The sequence below is a fragment of the Nesoenas mayeri genome (genome assembly GCF_963082525.1).
Source record: "Nesoenas mayeri genome assembly, contig: SCAFFOLD_120, whole genome shotgun sequence".
NCBI lineage: Eukaryota > Metazoa > Chordata > Aves > Columbiformes > Columbidae > Nesoenas > Nesoenas mayeri.
In genome coordinates this window covers 1-20,429 of record NW_027659973.1, presented here as the reverse complement: position 1 = coordinate 20,429, position 20,429 = coordinate 1, and the positions used below count along the sequence as shown (strand labels likewise).

At 60.7% G+C, this 20,429-nt stretch overlaps 1 protein-coding gene across 1 annotated transcript in view; it reads right to left on the bottom strand.

The window, feature by feature from the left end:
* The window catches only part of LOC308052507 (DNA-directed RNA polymerase II subunit RPB1-like), a 41,665-nt gene extending 26,771 nt beyond the window's left edge, over window positions 1-14,894 (bottom strand). Inside the window, 15 exon segments of the mRNA XM_080364588.1 lie at window positions 1,109-1,277; window positions 1,987-2,196; window positions 3,095-3,305; window positions 4,229-4,353; window positions 5,388-5,520; window positions 6,697-6,794; window positions 6,796-6,918; window positions 9,120-9,281; window positions 10,413-10,694; window positions 11,907-12,080; window positions 12,996-13,132; window positions 13,848-13,869; window positions 13,871-13,917; window positions 13,920-13,980; window positions 14,654-14,894. Of these exon segments, the coding sequence (XP_080220714.1) occupies window positions 1,109-1,277; window positions 1,987-2,196; window positions 3,095-3,305; window positions 4,229-4,353; window positions 5,388-5,520; window positions 6,697-6,794; window positions 6,796-6,918; window positions 9,120-9,281; window positions 10,413-10,694; window positions 11,907-12,080; window positions 12,996-13,132; window positions 13,848-13,869; window positions 13,871-13,917; window positions 13,920-13,980; window positions 14,654-14,743 (2,044 nt within the window). The 5' untranslated portion in view covers window positions 14,744-14,894.
* Window positions 14,895-20,429: the final 5,535 nt, after the last annotated feature.

Genomic DNA, 20,429 nt, shown 5'->3' with positions numbered 1-20,429 from the left:
TGGGGTCCTCAAAAAAGGGGGTTCAACCCTTGTGTCCCCAAGAAGTGATCCCAAGACCATCATGGACACCCCAGTCCCACCACACTGGGGATCTCAGAGGGTTCCATAGATGATCTCAGGGGGTTCCCCAAGATGACCCCGGGGGGTTCCCCAGACCCCCCTGAACCCCATTTATGGTCACTGGGGTCCCCAAAAAAGGAGGTTCAACCCTTGTGTCCCCAAGAAGGGACCCCAAGACCATCATGGACACCCCAGTCCCACCACACTGGGGATCTCAGAGGGTTCCATAGATGATCTCAGGGGGTTCCATAGATGACCCCGGGGGGTTCCCCAACCCCCCTGAACCCCATTTTTGGTCACTGGGGTCCCCAGAAAAGGGGGTTCAAGACCCCCCAAGACACTTCTGTCCCTGTTATCCCCAAGAAGTGTCCCCAAGACCATCATGGACACCCCAGTCCCACCACATTGGGGATCTCAGAGGGTTCCATAGATGATCTCAGGGGGTTCCATAGACGACCCCGGGGGGTTCCATACACCCCCTGAACCCCATTTTTGGTCCCCACATGGAGTCCTTTACCACTGGGGTCCCCAAAAAAGGGGGTTCAACCCTTGTGTCCCCAAGAAGTGTCCCCGAGACCATCATGGTCACCCCAGTCCCACCATATTGGGGATCTCAGGGGGTTCCATAGATGATCTCAGGGGGGGTTCCATAGACCCCCTGAACCCCATTTATGGTCACTGGGGTCCCCAAAAAAGGGGGTTCAAGCCCTTGTGTCCCCAAGACCATCATGGACACCCCAGTCCCACCACATTGGGGATCTCAAAGGGTTCCACAGATGATCTCAGGGGGTTCCATAGATGACCCCAGGGGGTTCCCCAACCCCTCTGAACCCCATTTATGGTCACTGGGGTCCCCAAAAAAGGGGGTTCAAGCCCTTGTGCCCCCAAGACCATCATGGGCACCCCAGTCCCACCATATTGGGGATCTCAGAAGGTTCCATGGACGATCTCAGGGGGTTCCATAGTTGATCTCAGGGGGTTCCCCAGCCCCCCCGAGCCCCATTTTTGGGGTGTCCCCCCCCCCGATGACCCCGTTTTGGGGGCGCACCCTCAATGAGCAGCCAGTTGTTGATGACGGTCTGGATGTTGCTGTAGAACAGGCGCGTGGTGTCGTGTCCCATCTCCAGGTACGAGATGTGCACCAGCGACCCGGCCGACGTGCCCAGCGACTTCTTGCACAGGATGCCCATGATCAGCTCCCCGTTCTCCACCACCACCTGCGCCCCGAAAACGGGGGGTCAGCACCCCAAAAATGGGGGGCAGCACCCCAAATATCGCGTGGGATGACCCAGGAATCGCATGGGATGACCCAGGAATTGCCCAGGATGACCCAGGAGTCACCCAGAACAACCCAGGAATGGCCATGGACACCCCAAGAATCACCCAGGACACCCCAATAATATTTAGGGGCACCCCAAGAATCGCATGGGACACCCCAATAATATTTAGGGGCACTCCAATAATCACATGGGACACCCCAATAATATTCAGGGGCACCCCAATAATTGCATTGGGACACCCCAAGAATCACCTGGGATGCCCCAATAATCTCCATGGACACCCCAATAATCGCCTGGGACACCCCAATAATCTCCATGGACATCCCAAGAATCACCTGGGATGCCCCAATAATCGCATGGGACACCCCAATAATCTCCATGGACACCCCAATAATCACCTGGGACACCCCAATAATCTCCACTGACACCCCAAGAATCACTCAGGACACCCCAAGAATCACCCAGGACACCCCCCAAACCCCCCCAGGAACCCCCAAACCCCACCTTGGTGTCCCTGGGGTAGATGTGCTCATAGGGACCATTGTCCTCATCACTGGGGTGTCCAAACCCCCCCAAGACCCCCCCAAACTCCCTCAGGACCCCCCAAACCCCCCCCAGGACCCCCAAAATTCCCCCAGCCCCCCACCTTGGTGTCGCCGGGGGAGATGTGCTTGTAGGGGCCGCTGTCCTCGTCGTCGGGGTGGGTGCTGTGGGTGCGGATGCAGTTGATGTGCCCGGGGATGATGAGCGAGAAGATTTGCTTCCCGGTCCAGAGCGGCCGCGGCTTCAGGATGGCGGGTTGGGGCACCTTCCCGTCCCACGTGGACAGGAACATCAGCAGGTTCATCACCTCCCCCTGCAACGGGGACACCCCCTCAGTCACCCCGAAACGGGGGGACACCCCCTTATTGCACCCTGAAATGGGGGGACCCCAAAACAGCTGCGCGTGGGGGGAAACGGGCCAGGAAACGCCCCAAAAACGGTCCAGAAATGGCCTAAAACGGTCCAGAAATGGCCCAAAATGGTCTAGAAATGGCCCTAAAATGGTCCAGAAAAAGACCCCAAAACTGACCCCTCAGTGACCCCGAAACGGGGAGACACCCCCCAGGGCGCCTCGGAATGGGGGGACCCCAAAACACCTGCGCACAGGGGGAAAACGGGCCGGGAAACACCCCCAAAACGGCCCAAAACGCCCCCAAAATGGCCCAAAACGGTCCAGAATGGCCCCAAAACGGTCCAGAAATGGCCCAAAACGGTCCAGAAATGCCCCTAAAATGGTCCAGAAACAGCCCCCAAACCTCTCCTGAGACCCCAAAATGGACCCCCTTAGTGCCCCCCAAAATGGGGGCACCCCCTCAGTCACCCTGAAATGGGGGGACCCCAAAACAGCTGCACATGGGGGGAAACAGGGTGGGAAACGCCCCAAAACGCCCCAAAACGGTCCAGAAACGGTCCCAAAACGGTCCAGAAACGGCCCCAAAACCCCTCCTGAGACCCCAAAATCGACCCCCCAGTGCACCCCAAAACGGGGACACCCCAAAACACCAACACAAGGGGGTGGCGATGGGGAAAACGCCTCTGGAAACCCCCCAAAAACCCCTCCTAAGCTGCAAAGAGAGCCCAGAACAAGCCCGTTATTGCGCGTTTCTGCCGTGAAATCGCGCGTTTCGGCCGTGAAATCGCGCGTTTCCGCCCTGAAATCGCGCGTTTCCGCCCTGAAATCGCGCGTTTCCGCCCCAAAACAGGGAGCGCACCCGCTCGAGGAAGACGTCGCGCTTGGTGAACTTGCGCACGGCGGTGAGCGTGTCCTGCACGATGCCCATGACGGGCCGGTTGGACTGGGGGGTGACGATCATGCGCGGCACCATCGCCAGCTCCTGGATCTCGGCGCGCGTCTCCAGCGACTGCGGCAGGTGCAGGTTCATCTCGTCCCCGTCGAAGTCGGCGTTGTAGGGGGTGGTGACGCTGTGGGGAGCGTTTGGGGGTGATGGGGGGCAAGTTTGGGGTGATAGGGGGCAATTTGGGGTCATTTGGCCAGATTTAAAGGGACAGCCCACCTGGTGGCACCGGGATCCTACAGCGAGACATTTAAAGTGACAGGGACACTTTATAGTGACAGGGACAACTTTGGGGTGACAGGGACAACTCTGGGGTGCCAAGGGCAGTTTTGGGGTCCCCCCAATGCCATGAGGCAGATTTGGGGCCATTTGGCCAGATTTAAAGGGACAGCCCACCTGCTGGCACCGGGATCCTACAGCGGGACATTTAAAGTGACAGGGACACTTTATGGTGACAGGGACAACTCTGGGGAGCTGGGGGCAGTTTTGGGGTATGTGGGACAACTTTGGGGTCCCCCCCAATGCTGGGGGGCAGATTTGGGGCCATTTGGCCAGATTTAAAGGGACCAGCCCACCTGGTGGCACCGGGATCCTACAGTGGAACATTTAAAGTGACAGGGACACTTTACGGTGACAGGGACAACTTTGGGGAGCCGGGGTCAGTTTTAGGGTGCAGGGGATGATCTTGGGGTCCCCCCAATGCTGGGGGGCAGAGTTGGGGCCATTTGGCCAGATTTAAAGGGACCAGCCCACCTGGTGGCACCGGGACCCTACAGCGGGACATTTAAAGTGACGGGGACACTTTACGGTGACAGGGACAACTTTGGGGAGCCAGGGGCAGTTTTGGGGTGCCAAGGGCAGTTTTGGGGTCCTCCCGATGCCGTGGGGCAGATTTGGGGCCATTTGGCCAGATTTAAAGGGACCAGCCCACCTGGTGGCACCGGGATCCTACAGGGGGACATTTAAAGTGACAGGGACACTTTACGGTGACAGGGACAACTTTGGGGTGCCGGGGGCAGTTTCGGGGTGCCGGGGGCAGTTTCGGGGTACCTGAGGTTGAGGCGGAAGGTGGACCAGGGCAGGATGCGCACGCGATGGCCCATCATGGACATCTTGTGCAGCGTAGGCTGCCGGTTGAAGATGACGATGTCCCCGTCACACATGTGCCGCTCCACCTGGGGGGGGGAAACACGGTTTGGGGGTCACCCCGCACCCCAAAAACGGGGAGGGCACCCCCATAATGGGGGACAAGCAAAACGAGGGGGGTCCCCCCCAAAATGCACCGTTTGGGAGGCGCGGAAACAAAGGATTTGGCCCTAAATCCTCAGGTCCCTGTGACACCACAATCAGGGGTAGAGCCCCCAAAATGAAGCTTTTGGGGACCCCAAAACTCACAGGTGATGCCCCAAAAACTCAAGGTGACACCCCAAAATATTGTGCCCTTTGCGGACCCCAAAACCAGGGACTGAGCCCAAATATTTGAGGCCTTTAGGGACCCCAAATTTGACCCCAAATCCTCAGGTCCTTGTGGCACCAAAATAAGGGGTTGAACCCCCAAAATGAAGCTTTTGGGGACCCCAAAACTCAGGGTGATGCCCCAAAAACTATGGGGTGACACCCCAAACTATTGTGCCCTTTGGGGACCCCAAAACCAGGGATTGAGCCCAAATACTTGAGGTCCCTAAAGGGACCCCAAATTCGGCCCCAAATCCTCAGGTCCTTGTGGCACCAAAATCAGGAGTTGAGCCCCAAAATGAAGCTTTTGGGGACCCCAAAACTCAGGGTGATGCCCCAAAATCTCAGGGTGACACCCCAAAATATTGTGCCCTTTGGGGACCCCAAAATCAGGAGTTGAACCCCCAAACCCCAGATTTCAGGGACCCTAAACCCCAGGATTTGGCCCCAAAACCTCAGGTCCTTGTGGCACCAAAATAAGGGGTTGAACCCTCAAAATGAAGCTTTTGGGGACCCCAAAACTCAGGGTGATGCCCCAAAAACTATGGGGTGACACCCCAAACTATTGTGCCCTTTGGGGACCCCAAAACCAGGGACTGAGCCCAAATATCTCCCCATAACTCCCAGCCCCTAAACCCCCATTTTTCCTCCCCAAACGCCGCTTTGGGGGCGCGTTTCCCAGCTGGGGGAGGGGGTGGGGTGTCCCCCGTGGTTTTTGGGGTGTCCCCCACGGTTTTTGGGGTGTCCTCCCCACCTTGTAGCCGATCTGGAGGTGCAGGTCGCTGGGCTTGGGGTGGAATCGCAGGTCGATGCGGTCGCCGTTGTCGCGGATGATGTATTTGGCCCCCGGGTATTGGCTGTTCCCCCGGCGAACCAGCTCCTGCAGCCTTTGGGGACATCGGGGGGACAGTTGGGGACACCGGGGGGGTCACTGTGACCCTGGGGGACCCCACGAGTCCCCCAAGTCCCCTCAATGTCCCCCATGTCCCATTGAATGTCCCCCAAGTGTCCCCAGGGTACTGGGTGTTGCACCAGCTACTGTAGCCTTGGGGGGACGTTTGGGGACATCGGGGGACATTTGGGGACATCAGGGGGTCACTGTGACCCTGGGGGACCCCACATGTCCCCCAAGTCCCCTCAGTGTCCCTCAATGTCCCCCATGTCCCATTGAATGTCCCCCAAGTGTCCCCAGGGTACTGGGTGTTGCACCAGCTACTGTAGCCTTGGGGGGACGTTTGGGGACATCGGGGGACATTTGGGGACATCATGGGGACATTTGGGGACATCAAGGGGTCACTGTGACCCTGGGGGACCCCACATGTCCCCCAAGTCCCCTCAGTGTCCCTCAATGTCCCCCATGTCCCATTGAATGTCCCCCAAGTGTCCCCAGGGCACTGGGTGTTGCATCAGCTACTGTAGCCTGGGGGGGGACGTTTGGGGACATTGGGGGACATTTGGGGACATCAGGGGGTCACTGTGACCCTGGGGGACCCCACATGTCCCCCAAGTCCCCTCAGTGTCCCTCAATGTCCCCCATGTCCCATTGAATGTCCCCCAAGTGTCCCCAGGGCACTGGGTGTTGCACCAGCTACTGTAGCCTTGGGGGGACGTTTGGGGACATTGGGGGACATTTGGGGACACCGGGGGGGTCACTGTGACCCTGGGGGAACCCACGTGTCCCCCAAGTCCCCTCAGTGTCCCTCAATGTCCCCCATGTCCCACTGAATGTCCCCCAAGTCCCCCCAGGGCACTGGGTGTTCCCCTGATGCACCAGCTCCTGTACCCCATAAACCCCCATAATAACCCCCATAGACACCCCAAAGAAACCCCCAGGAACCCCAAAATCGCCATTTTTCACCCCAAATACCTGTCGATGTTGAAGGGGGTGACGATCTTGTCCAAGGTCACATTGGTGGCAATGGAGCGGGGCACATGTCCAGATCCCCCTCCCCAAAACCCCCCAAATAACACCCCCAAGCCCCCTTATAACCCCTTAATACCCCCATAGACACCCCAAAGAACCCCCCAGCACCCCCAAAATGGGCGTTTTTCACCCCAAATACCTGTCGATGTTGAAGGGGGTGACGATCTCGGCGAAGGTCATGTTGGCGGCGATGGAGCGGGGGACGCCCACCTGGTCGATGGCCAAATTGGGGTCGGGGGGTGATGACGGTTCGGGCCGAGAAGTCGACGCGCTTGCCCATGAGGTTGCCCCGCACCCGGCCCTCCTTGCCCTTCAGCCGCTGCTTCAGCGACTTGAGCGGCCGCCCCGACTTCTGCATGGCCTGGGGGGGCACAAAATGGGGGTTCGGGGGGGGCTGGACACCCCAAAAATGCCCCCGGGCTTTGGTGGCAAAGGGGAAGGGGGAGAGTGGGAGGTCTGGGGGTCCCCTGGTGCATCAATGGCTTGTGATGGGAAACTGGGGGGGACAGGAAGGGTTTGGGGGTCACAAGGTATTTGGGGGACCCCCTGACTTCTGCATGGCCTAGGGGGGCACAAAATGGGGGTTTGGGGGGGGCTGGACACCCCAAAAGTGCCCCTGGGCTTTGGTGGCAAAGGGGAAGGGGGGGAGTGGGAGGTTTGGGGGTCCCCAGGTGCATCAATGGCTTGTGATGAGAAACTGGAGGGGACAGGAAGGGTTTGGGGGTCACAAGGTATTTGGGGGACCCCCTGACTTCTGCATGGCCTGGGGGGGCACAAAATGGGGGTTTGGGGGGGGCTGGACACCCCAAAAGTGCCCCCGGGCTTTGGTGGCAAAGGGGAAGGGGGAGAGTGGGAGGTCTGGGGGTCCCCTGGTGCATCAATGGCTTGTGATGGGAAACTGGGGGGGACAGGAAGGGTTTGGGGGTCACAAGGTATTTGGGGGACCCCCTGACTTCTGCATGGCCTGGGGGGGCACAAAATGGGGGTTTGGGGGGGGCTGGACACCCCAAAAGTGCCCCCGGGCTTTGGTGGCAAAGGGGAAGGGGGAGAGTGGGAGGTCTGGGGGTCCCCAGGTGCATCAATGGCTTGTGATGAGAAACTGGAGGGGACAGGAAGGGTTTGGGGGTCACAAGGTATTTGGGGGACCCCCTGACTTCTGCATGGCCTGGGGGGGCAGAAAATGGGGGTTCGGAGGGGGCTGGACACCCCAAAAGTGCCCCCGGGCTTTGGTGGCAAAGGGGAAGGGGGGGAGTGGGAGGTTTGGGGGTCCCCAGGTGCATCAATGGCTTGTGATGGGAAACTGGGGGGGACAGGAAGGGTTTGGGGGTCACAAGGTATTTGGGGGACCCCCTGACTTCTGCATGGCCTGGGGGGGCAGAAAATGGAGGTTCGGAGGGGGCTGGACACCCCAAAAGTGCCCCCGGGCTTTGGTGGCAAAGGGGAAGGGGGGGAGTGGGAGGTTTGGGGGTCCCCTGGTGCATCAATGGCTTGTGATGAGGAACTGGAGGGGACAGGAAGGGTTTGGGGGTCACAAGGTATTTGGGGGACCCCCTGACTTCTGCATGGCCTGGGGGGGCACAAAATGGGGGTTCGGAGGGGGCTGGACACCCCAAAAGTGCCCCCGGGGTTTGGTGGCAAAGGGGAAGGGGGGGAGTGGGAGGTTTGGGGGTCCCCAGGTGCATCAATGGCTTGTGATGAGAAACTGGAGGGGACAGGAAGGGTTTGGGGGTCACAAGGTATTTGGGGGACCCCCTGACTTCTGCATGGCCTGGGGGGGCACAAAATGGGGGTTTAGGGGGGGCTGGACACCCCAAAAGTGCCCCCGGGGTTTGGTGGCAAAGGGGAAGGGGGGGAGTGGGAGGTCTGGGGGTCCCCTGGTGCATCAATGGCTTGTGATGGGAAACTGGGGGGGACAGGAAGGGTTTGGGGGTCACAAGGTATTTGGGGGACCCCCTGACTTCTGCATGGCCTGGGGGGGCAGAAAATGGGGGTTCGGAGGGGGCTGGACACCCCAAAAGTGCCCCCGGGGTTTGGTGGCAAAGGGGAAGGGGGGGAGTGGGAGGTTTGGGGGTCCCCAGGTGCATCAATGGCTTGTGATGAGAAACTGGACGGGACAGAAAAGGTTTGGGGGTGCAGGGAGAGGTTTGGGGGTCACAAGGTATTTGGGGGACCCCTCGACTTCTGCATGGCCTGGGGGGGCAGAAAATGGGGGTTTGGGGGGGGCTTGACACCCTAAAACCCTCCCAAGAACAGGCAGATGAGGGTCTGGGAGTCACCAATCCTCCCTGGGACCTGCTGGGGATTTGGGGGGCACAGGGAGGGTTTGGGGGTGCAGGGAGGGATTTGGGGGACCCCCCCAACATCTGTACAGCCGGGGGGGTGAGAAATGGGGGTTCGGGGGGTGGCTGACCACCCAAAACCCTCCCAAGAACAGGCAGATGAGGGTCTGGGAGTCACCAACCCTCCCTGGGAGCTGCTGGGGATTTGGGGGGCACAGGGAGGGTTTGGGGGCGCAGGGAGGGGTTTTGGGGTGCGAGGATTTTTGGGGGACCCCCCTCTGACCCTGGGCAGCCCGGGCAGCTCGTTGTCCACCATGGTGGCCACGTGGAACTGCAGCAGCTTGACGTCCTCGGCGATGACGTGCGCGGCCGCCCCGTTCTGCTCGTTGCGCCGCAGCTGGTTGTTGATCTTGACGATGTCGGCCAGTTTGTGCGTCAGGTCGTCCTGGGGGACCCCAAAATTAGAGGGGAACACCCCAAAATTAGAGGGGGACACCCCAAAATTAATGGGGGGTGCAGGCGGTGAGGGGGAAACTCCCCCAAGTGCAGCTGGAGCCACCAAAGGGAATCACAGAGCCCAAGAACTGGGGACACCCCAACTGGTATCGAGGACCCCCCCCAAAGTCACCCCAAAATCCCCCAGGGAACCCAATAGTGCCCCAGGGACCCCCAAAGTCATCCCAATAATGCGTCAGGGACCCCCAAAGTGGTCCCAACCCCCCCCCCAGGGACCCCCAAAGTCACCCCAATAGTGCTCCAGGGAATCCAATAGTGTCTCAGGGACCCCCATAGTCACCCCAAAATCCCCCGGAGACCCCCTAATCACCCCAATACTACCCAGGGACCCCTTTAGTCACCCCTAAACCCCCCCAGAGACCCCAATACTGCCCCAGGGACCCCCAAAGTCATCTCAATAGTGTCTCAGGGACCCCAACAGTCACCCCAAATCCCCCCAGGAAACCCAACAGTCACCCCAAAACCCCCCAGAGACCCCAAGAGTCACCCCAAACCCCCCAAGGACCCCGATATTCACCCCCAAACTCCCCAGGAACCCCAACAGTCACCCCAAATCCCCCCAGGAAACCCAACGGTCACCCCAAAACCCTCCCCAGTCACCCCAAATCCCCCCAGAGACCCCAACAGTCACCCCAAATCCCCCCAGGAAACCCAAGAGCCACCCCAAAACCCTCCAGAGACCCCAAGAGTCACCCCAAATCCCCCCAGGAACCCAAACAGTCACCCCAAATCCCCCCAGAGACCCCAAGAGTCACCCCAAACCCCCCCCAGGAACGCCAAGAGTCACCCCAAATGTCCCCCAGGGACCCCAAGAGTCACCCCAAATCCCCCAGAAACCCCAACAGTCACCCCAAAAGTCACCCCCAAACCCCCCAGGAACCCCAACAGTCGCCCCCAAACCCCCCAAGGACCCCTATATTCACCCCCAAACCCCCCAAGGACCCCGATATTCACCCCCAAACCCCCCCAAGGACCCTGACAATCACCCCCAAACCCCCCAAAGACCCCGATATTCACCCCCAAACCCCCCAAGGACCCCAATATTCACCCCCAGACCCACCTGGTTGCGCGCCGAGCCCTGCATGACGACGGCGGGGCGCACGGAGAGGGGCGGCACGGGCAGCACGGTGCACACCATCCACTCGGGGCGCGCGAACTTGGGGTCCATGCCCAGCACGAAGCATTCCTCGTCCGAGATGCGCTTGAAGATCTCGTGGACGCGCTCGGGGCTCAGCAGGATCTTCTTCTCCTGCGAGTCCTCGTTCACGTGCTTCCACTCGGCGTACAGCTCCAGCCCCGAGCGCCGGATGCGCGGCTGGTAGCGCCCGCAGCCCCCGTGGCCCTAGGGGGGGATAGGGGGGTGTTAATGGGGTCCCAGAGATGATATTGGGGTGTTAATGGGGTCACTGGGGTGATATTGGGGGTGTCAGAGCACAAATGAGGCATTGATGGGGTCCCAGGGGCATTAACAGGGGTTGGATCCAGGGCTGGTAGCGCCCGTAGCCCTATGGGGGGATGGGGGGGCGTTAATGGGGTCACTGGGGTGATATTGGGGGTGTTAGAGAGGACATGGGGTGTTAATGGGGTCACTGGGGGGATATTAGGGTGTTAATGGGGTCCAAGGGGTGATATTGGGGGTGTTAGGGGTGAGATGGGGTGATATTGGGGTGTTAATGGGGTCCCAGGGGCATTAACAGGAGTTGGATCCAGGGCTGGTAGCGCCCGCAGCCCCCGTGGCCCAATGGGGGGATAGCGGGGTGTTAATGGGGTCACTGGGGTGATATTGGGGTGTTAATGGGGTCACTGGGGGGATATTGGGGTGTTAATGGGGTCACTGGGGGGATATTGGGGTGTTAATGGGGTCACTGGGGGGATATTGGGGGTGTCAGAGAGGACATGGGGTGTTAATGGGGTCACTGGGGTGATATTGGGGGTGTTAGAGAGGACATGGGGTGTTAATGGAGTCACTGGGGTGATATGGGGCTGTTAATGGGGTCACTGGGGGGATATTGGGGGTGTTAGACAGGACATGGGGTGTTAATGGAGTCACTGGGGTGATATGGGGCTGTTAATGGGGTCACTGGGGGGATATTGGGGTGTTAATGGGGTCCCAGGGGTGATATTGGGGGGTGTCAGAGAGAACATGGGATGTTAATGGGGTCACTGGGGTGATATTAGGGGTGTTAATGGGGTTACTGAAGTGATAATGGGGTGTTAGAAAGGACATGGGGTGTTAATGTGGTCACTGGGGTGGTATTGGAGTGTTAGAGAAAACATGGGGTGTTCATGGGGTGTTAAGGGGGAGATGGGGCATTAACGGGGTTACTGGGTTGATACCGAGGTGTTAATGGGGTCCCAAGGGCATTAAGGGGGTCCCAGAATCATTAACAGAGGTGTTAACGAGGAGTAACTCTGCAGGTACACACGGAGATTATTTTGTACCAAGAAACATGGGATGCAAAGGAAGGTTTTGGGGGAGCAAAGGAAGGTTTTGGGGGCGCAAAGGAGGGTTTTGGGGACCCAAAGGAGGGTTTTGGGGTGCAGGGGGTCCCACCTTCTCCTTGGTGAGGTCCTCGTCGCCCTCGGGCTGCTCCACGCCGAACTTGTGGTCCATCTCCTCGCCGCCCTCGCAGATGTTCTTGCCCTTGCACAGGTCGTACACGTGCGTCAGCCGCTTCTTGGGCTGCCCCTTGGACTTGCCCAGGATGTCCTTGATCTTGGGGTTGTTCTGCCCAAAAAACACACCGTTCCGGCAAAAAATGCCACTTTGGGGGCGCAAACCGGGGGGCTGGGGGGGACAAAGGGCTGTTCTGGGGGCATAAATGGTGGGTTTGGGGGGACAAAGGGCTGTTTTGGGGACATAAATGGTGGGTTTGGGGGGACAAAGGGCTGTTTTGGGGACATAAATGGTGGGTTTGGGGGACATAAATGGTGGGTTTGGGGGACAAAGGGCTGTTTTGGGGCATAAATGGTGGTTTTCGGGGGACAAAGGGCTGTTTTTGGGGCATAAATGGTGGGTTTGGGGGACAAACGGTTGTTTTGGGGACATAAACGGTGGGTTTGGGGGGACATAAATGGTGGTTTTGGGGGACAAACAGGTTTCAGGGGATATAAATGGTTTGGGGGGACAAAGGGCTGTTTTGGGGACATAAACTGTGGGTTTAGGGGCACAAAGGGCTGTTTTGGGGACATAAATGGTGGGTTTGGGGGAACAAAGGGCTGTTTTGGGGACATAAATGGTGGTTCTGGGGGTACAAAGGGCTGATTTAGGGACAAACGGTGGGTTTGGGGGCACAAATGGTAGATTCAGGGGTATAAACAAGTTTGGGGGGACAAAGCGTTGTTTTGAGGGGACATAAATGGTGGTTTTGGGGGACAAAGGACTGTTTTGGGGACATAAATTGTGAGTTTGGGTGACAAAGGGCTGTTTTGGGGGTACAAAGTGTTTTTTTGGGGGGACAGATGGTGGTTTGTGACACAAAGAGGTTTGGAGTCTCAAAGGGGTGTTTTGGGGTCCAAAAGCACATTTTTGGGGTTGTTGTGCACAAATGCAGCCACTTCCAGGTTCCTTTGGGGTCCCCCCAACGTGGCCGGTTTGGGGGGGGCCCCGCTGCCCCCTCCCCGTTTTTGGGGTGATTCTCACCGAATCCACCAGCAGTTTGGAGCAGAAGAAACAAACGCAGCGCAGGATTTTCATGGTTTTGCCCAAAAATCCGACGTGGAAAACGGGTTTGGCCAGTTCGATGTGACCAAAGTGACCCGGACACTCCGTCATGTTTCCTGGGGGGAGGGGACACCCCGTTATTTTGGGGGGGTGGGATTTGGGGAACCCCCCCCCAAAGTTTGGGGGAGCGTCCCAGTGGGAATCAGGGATCCTATTGGGGGACTGAAGGAGATTCCTCCCCAAAAATGGGGTTTCCCCCCAGAAATTAGATCCCCCCCATCAAAAGGACCCTCCTCAAAAAAGAGGGTCCCCCCCAAAATATGAGAACCCCCAAAACCAGAAGGAACCTGCCCAAAAGAGAAGGACCCCCCCCCCAAGTGTGTGTGTGTATGGTGAGGGGGTTAAGAAATTAAGGAGGAATTGGGGAAATGGGGAATTGCCCCTTTTTAACCCCCCCAAATATACAATGGGGGTCCCCAAAAGAAAGTGCACCCCAATAAGGAATAAGACCCCAAAATGGCCTGGGCCCCCCTTGGGGGGGAATGGGGGTGTTGAGGGTATCATCCATTTTCGAGGTGACAGGGAGGAGCCCCCCAAAACAGAGCAACCCCCCCCAAAAAACAGACCTACCCATAAAAGAGCAACCCCCCCCCCCCCCAAAAGCAGCAACCCCCCCAAAAAAGAGCTGCCCAAAACAGAGCAGAACACCCCAACAAAATAGTAGCCCCCCCCCCCCCCACCCAGAACCAGAATCCCCCCCAAAATAGAGGGGTAATTCCCCCCCCCCCCAAGTCCCCCCATTCCCCCCCAAATTTGGGGGTCCCCCCTCACCGGCGCAGGTCTGGCAGCGCCCCCGTCCTCTCGATGACGCCCTGGCGAGGGTCCATCAGCCCCCCCAATTGGGGCGGCCCCCCTCTGTGGTTTCGGGGTACTTGATGCCCCCCTCGGTCACCGACATGCGTTTCTGATTGGGGGGGGGAATGGGGGTGAGGGGAAACTGAGGCACAGGGGGAACCCCCCCAGTTCAGCTCCTAAACACCCCCAGGACACCCCAAAACTTGTGGAGACACCCCAAGACTCCCTCCCCCACTGTGCTCCTGGGGACCCCCCCAACACCTCAAGTCACCCCTTGGGGACCCCAAGGCAGCTCCAGGGGACACCCAGGGACCCCCATGACCCCCCTGGGCACCCCAAAACCCCTCAGGGCAGCCCCAGGTCCCTCCAAGTCACCCCTGAGCACCCCAGGGACCCTGAGACCCCTCCTGGGTCCCTCCAAGTCACCCCTGAGCACCCCAAGGCCCCCCAGGTGCACCCAAAGACCCCCCTTGAGCACCCCCAGATGCCTCCTGGGGACCCTAAAATCCTCAATGCCCCTCCAGGGCACACCTAAGTACCCTCTGGGACCCCCAAGGCGCCTCCTGGGCACCCCAAAACACCTCAAACTCCCCCTTTTCGCTCTTCCCACACGGGGCCTCCCCCATCCTCCGGGTGGCGCTTCACGCCGCGGCCTCCAACCCCCTCCGGGGCTTCTCTGTCCCCCCCGTCTCGGTGCCCCGGCGCCATTTCCCGCCGTTTCTCCTCAACCGCCGTTCCCCCACCCTCCCCCCGTCCCTCACCGCTTCCCCCCGCTCCGGTACCATCTCATCGGGGCTGAGGATGCCGAACTGGACTCGCTTGATGGTGCGCAACGGGCAGGCGCTGTCGCCCGAGGGCGGCCCGCCGTGCATGGTACCGGCCGAACCGCGGCCTTACGCCGCCGGCAGCGACTCAGAAAAAGCCCCCACGGGCGAAACCCACTGGGAAACAGCCCCCACGGGCCACCGGGTGCCCACCGACCCCAGCGGGACCCCCCGCTGTTTCCGTCCGAACGCTTCGCGCTCCGCGGCGCGACTGAGCGGCGCTGCCGCCCGCCGCCTCCTTATATAGACTCGCCCCCCGCGCGAGGCGGAGGGGGCGCGGCCTGACCGTACCAAGTGCCTGGGCGGCGTAGGTGGGGTTGCGCGTCGCAGAGAACGCCGGGATTGAGGCGGTGGGGAGCGGAGGGGGCAGCGGGCCCAGCTAAAGCCCTCGGGGGAAAGCGGAGGGCGGCGGGCGGTGGGCACGGAGCGGTTGGTTTGGTTAATATCGGCTGAGGAGGCACCGCCGGGCTCCCCCCCGCCGCGGTGGGACGGGCTCATGAATAATTAATTAGGCGGCCTCACACGAAGCCCCGCCCTCAGCGCCCGAGAGCCGAGCGCTGCCGGAAGTAGCCGGAGATTGCCGAAGGCAGCGGAGATTGCCGAAGCGCCGTCGGAAATGACCGGAGATTGCCGAAGGACAGCGGAAAGTGCCGAAGCGCCGCTCCGAGCCGCGGCCTGCACCGCCCCGGCCTCGCCTGCTCGGCTCGCCCGGCGCCGCCGCTCCCCGGCCCGGCTGCTGCCACTGGGAAAGACCGTGGCTTTGGGCCTACTCACGGGAGGGAGAGTTTGGGGGGAACAAGAGGGTTTGGGGACACTTGAGGGGTATTTGGGGGACACTTTGGGGACAGTTGTGTGTATTTTGGAGACCAGAAGCGTTTTGGGGACACTTGGTGGGTATTTTGGGGACACTTGGGGTAATTTTGGGGAACAGGAAGGTTTTGGGGACACTTGGGGGTATTTTGGGGACACTTGAGGTGCATTTTGGGGACATTGTGGGGTATTTTGGGGACACTTGGGGGTATATTGGGACCAGGAAGGTTTTGGGGTACACTTGGGGGTATTTTGGGTACACTTGAGGTGCATTTTGGGGACATTTGGGGTATATTTGGGACACTTGGGGGTATTTTGGGGACCAGGAAGGTTTTGGGGAACACTTGGGGGTATTTTTGGGGACACTTGAGGTGCATTTTGGGGACATTTGGGGGTATTTTTGGGGACACTTGGGGGGTATTTTGGGGACCAGGAAGGTTTTGGGGACACTTGGGGGTATTTTGGGGACACTTGGGGGTATTTTGGGGACATTTTGGGGGCACAAATGGGGACATAAATGGGGACACGTTGTCACCACGCTGGTGTCCCCAACTGAGTCCCCCACGTCCCCTCTTGTGTCCCCATTGTGCCCCATGTCCCCCCATGTCCCCCCATGTCCCCCTGTCCCCATGTCCCCCTGTCCAGTGTTCCCCCCCATGTCCCCTCTATACCCCGCTGTGTCCCCCATGTCCCCCCCAGTGTGTCCCCACATCCCATGTCCCCCCCATATCCCCTCTATGTACCCCCCATGTGTCCCCCTGTCCCATGTCCCCATGTCCCCCCATGTGTCCCCCTGTCCCATGTCCCCATGTCCCCCCTGTCCCATGTCCCCCCATGTTCCCCCTGTCCCATGTCCCCATGTCCCCCTGTCCATGTCCCCATGTCCCCCCCATGTGTCCCCCTGTCCCATGTCCCCATGTCCCCCTGTCCCATGTCCCCTGTCCCATGTCCACCCCGGTGTGTCCCCCCCTCCCTATGTCCCCATGTCCCCCCAACCCCATGTGTCCCCCAATGTATCCCCATGTCCCCATCCCATGTCCCCCCTGGTGTGTCCCCCTGTCTCATGTCCCCATGTCCCCCCTGTGTCCCCATCCCCATGTCCCCCTGTCCCATGTCCCATGTCCCCCATCCCGTGTCCACCCGGTGTGTCCCCCCCTCCCCATGTCCCCATGTCCCCCCCATCCCCATGTGTCCCCTCGTGTGTCCCCCCCCCTCTCCCCCTGTCCCATGTACCCTTGTCCCCTGTCCCCCCTGTCCCATGTCCCCCTGTCTCATGTCCCCCCATCCCCATGTGTCCCCCGGTGTGTCCCCCATCCCCATGTCCCCCTGTCCCATGTCCATGTCCCCATGTCCCCCCATCCCCATGTCCCCATGTCCCCCCGTGTGTCCCTCCCCATCCCCCATCCCCATGTCCCCCTGTCCCATGTCCCCTTCCCCGTGTCCCCTTGTCCCATGTCCCCATCCCCATGTCCCCGTGTCCCCCTCCCTGTGTGTGTCCCCCGTGTCCCCCATCCCATGTCCCCCCTTGTCCCACCCCCCATGTCCCATGTCCCTCCCATCCCACGTCCCGTGTCCCCCCATATCCCCCCCATATTCCCCCGTGTCCTCCCCGTGTCCCGTGTCCGCCGTCCCGTGTCCTGTGTCCCCCCGTATCCCCCCGTGTCCCCCCCCGTGTCCCCATCCCTATGTCCCCCGTGTCCCCGCCATGTCCCCATCCCCGTGTCCCGTGGTCCCCCCCCGTGTCCCGTGTCCCCACATCCCATGTCCCCCCTATATCCCCTCCATATCCCCCCATGTCCCCATCCCCATGTCACCCGTGTCCCCCCATCCCATGTCCCCCGCTCCGTCCCCCATCCCTGTGTCCCATGTCCCCCCCATCCCACATCCCATGTCCCCCCATATCCCCCATATCCCCCCATCTCCCCTCGTGTCCCATGTCCCGTGTCCCCCCCGTGTCCCCCCGTCCCCGTGTCCCCCCCATATCCCCCCCATCTTCCCCCATGTCCCCATCCCCGTGTGTCCCCCCTCGTGTCCCCCCCGTGTCCCCGTGTCCCCCTGTCCCTTGTGTCCCCTCCGTCCCCCATCCCCGTGTCCTGTGTCCCCCCCATCCCACGTCCCATGTCCCCCCATATCCCCCTGTGTCCCCCCCATGTCCCCCATTCCCCGTGTCCCCCGCCGTGTCCTCCCCATGTCCCGTGTTCCCCGTCCTGTGTCCCCCCACATCCCCCCCATATCCCCCCCCATCTTCCCCCATGTCCCCATCCCTGTGTCCTCCCCGTCCCCCGTGTCCCCCTCGTGTCCCCCCCGTGTCCTGTGTCCCCATCTCCGTGTCCCCCCCATGTCCCATCCCCGTGTCCCGTGTCCCCCCCCGTGTCCCGTGTCCCCCCGTCCCGTGTCCCCCCATATCCCCCCCCATCTTCCCCCATGTCCCCATCCCCGTGTCCTCCCCGTCCCCCCGTGTCCCCCCCGTGTCCCCCCCCGTCCCCCCCGTGTCCCCCATCCCCGTGTCCCGTGTCCCCCCCCGTCCCATGTCCCCCCATATCCCCCCATATCCCCCCATGTCCCCATCCCCGTGTCCCATGTCCCGTGTCCCCCCCGTGTCCCGTGTCCCCCGTCCCGTGTCCCCCCATATCCTCCCCCATCTTCCCCCATGTCCCCATCCCCGTGTCCCCCCCGTGTCCCCCCCTCGTGTCCCCCCCGTGTCCCGTGTCCCCATCCCCGTGTCCCGCGTTCCCTCCCCGTGTCCCCCCCGTGTCCCCCATCCCCGTGTCTCCCCCCGTGTCCCGTGTCCCCCATATCCCCTCATACCCCCCCATATCCCCGTGTCCCCCCCGTGTCCCGTGTCCCCCCCGTGTCCCGCGTCCCCCGTCCCGTGTCCCGCGTCCCCCCCCGTGTCCCCCGCTCCCCCCCCCCGGTTCCGCCTCCATCTTTGCGCCGCCGCCGCGACGCGAACGAACCGACCGACGAACCCACGGACGGACGGACCCACGGACAACCCGCCCCCACGGACAGACGGACCCACGGGCGGAGCGGCCCCGGTAACGACCCCCCCCTCCCCCTCCCCCCTTCCCCTCTTCCCCCCCCCCCGCCCCGCGGGTCACACGGACCCTCCCTCACCCCCCAAAACCCCCGACCCGGGGCTCCCCCTCCCCCCACATCGCTCCCGCCACAGGATCGGGCCCCCCCGCCCCTCCTCCCCACACCGGGAGACCCCGGGGGGGGTGACAACCCCTCTCCCCCCCCCCCCCCCCCTCAACTCACATAGTGACACAAACACCCCCCCCACAATGTCCCCACACACCCCCCGGGGCCCCTTGGGGACCCCCCGATGTCCCCAATTCCCCCCCCACCCCGGGACCCCCAAATGTCACCGACCCCGACCCCCCCTCCCGGGACTTGGGTTTTGGGGTGCGACTGTTGTTGGGGGGGGGGAGGGGGGGTGTCTGTGTGGTTGTTTGTGTGTCCGTGTGTCTTTGCGCGGGTTGTTTATGTGCGTCCGTGTGTCTGTGCGGGTTGTTTGTCCGTGTGCGGTTGTGTGTCCGTGTGTCCGAGTGCGGTTGTTTATGTGCGTCCGTGTGTCTGTGCGGGTTGTTTGTCCGTGTGCGGTTGTGTGTCCGTGTGTCCGAGGGCGGTTGTTATGTGCGTCCGTGTGTCCATGTAGGTTGTTTGCGTGTGTCTGTGTGTCCGCGCATGTCCGTATGTCTGTGCAGGTGGTTTGTCCATGTGCGGTTGTGTGTCCGTGTGTCCGTGTGGGTTGTTTATGTGCGTCCGTGTGTCTGTGCGGGTTGTTTGTCCGTGTGCGGTTGTGTGTCCGTGTGTCCGAGTGCGGTTGTTGATGTGCGTCCGTGTGTCCGTGTAGGTTGTTTGTGTGTGTCCGTGTGTCTGTGCAGGTGGTTTGTCCATGTGTGGTTGTGTGTCCATGTGTCCGAGTGCGGTTGTTTATGTGCGTCCGTGTGTCCATGCGGGTTGTTTGTCCGTGTGCGGTTGTGTGTCTGTGTGTCCGAGTGTGGTTGTTTATGTGCGTCCGTGTGTCCGCGCGTGTCCGTGTGTCTGTGCAGGTGGTTTGTCCGTGTGCGGTTGTGTGTCCGTGTGTCCGAGTGCGGTTGTTTATGTGTGTCCGTGTGTCTGTGCGGGTTGTTTGTCCGTGTGCGGTTGTGTGTCCATGTGTCCGAGTGCGGTTGTTTGTGTGTGTCCATGTGTCCGTGTCGGTTGTTTGTGTATGTCCGTGTGTCCGCGCGTGTCCGTGTGTCTGTTCAGGTGGTTTGTCCGTGTGCGGTTGTGTGTCTGTGTGTCCGAGTGCGGTTGTTTATGTGCGTCCGTGTGTCCGTGTAGGTTGTTTGTGTGTGTCTGTGTGTCTTTGCGCAGGTTGTTTGTGTGTGTCCGTGTGTCCGCGCGTGTCCGTGTGTCTGTGCAGGTGGTTTGTCCATGTGCGGTTGTTTATGTGTGTCCGTGTGTCTGTGTGGGTTGTTTGTCCGTGTGCGATAGTGTGTCCGTGTGTCTGAGTGCGGTTGTTTATGTGCGTCCGTGTGTCCGCGTGTGTCGTCCGTGTGTCCGTGTGGGTTGTTTTTGTGTGTCCGTGTGTCCGAGTGCGGTTGTTTATGTGTGTCCATGTGTCTGTGTGTGTCAAGTGTCTGTGTGTCCATGTGCGGTTGTTTACATGTGTGCGACTGTGCGCCCATGTGCGCTTGTTCCTGTGTGTCTGTGTGTCCACGTAGGTTATTTATGTGTCCATGTGTCTGTGTGTCCGTATGTGGTTGTTTGTGCGTCCGTGTGTGCCCGTGTGTCTGTGTGTGTCAAGTGTCCGTGTGTCCATGGGTTCATGTGCGGTTGTTTACGTGTGTGCGACTGTGCACCCGTGTGCTCTTGTTCGTGTGTGTCCGTGTGTCCACGTGTGGTTGTTTATGTGTCCGTGTGTCCGTGCAGG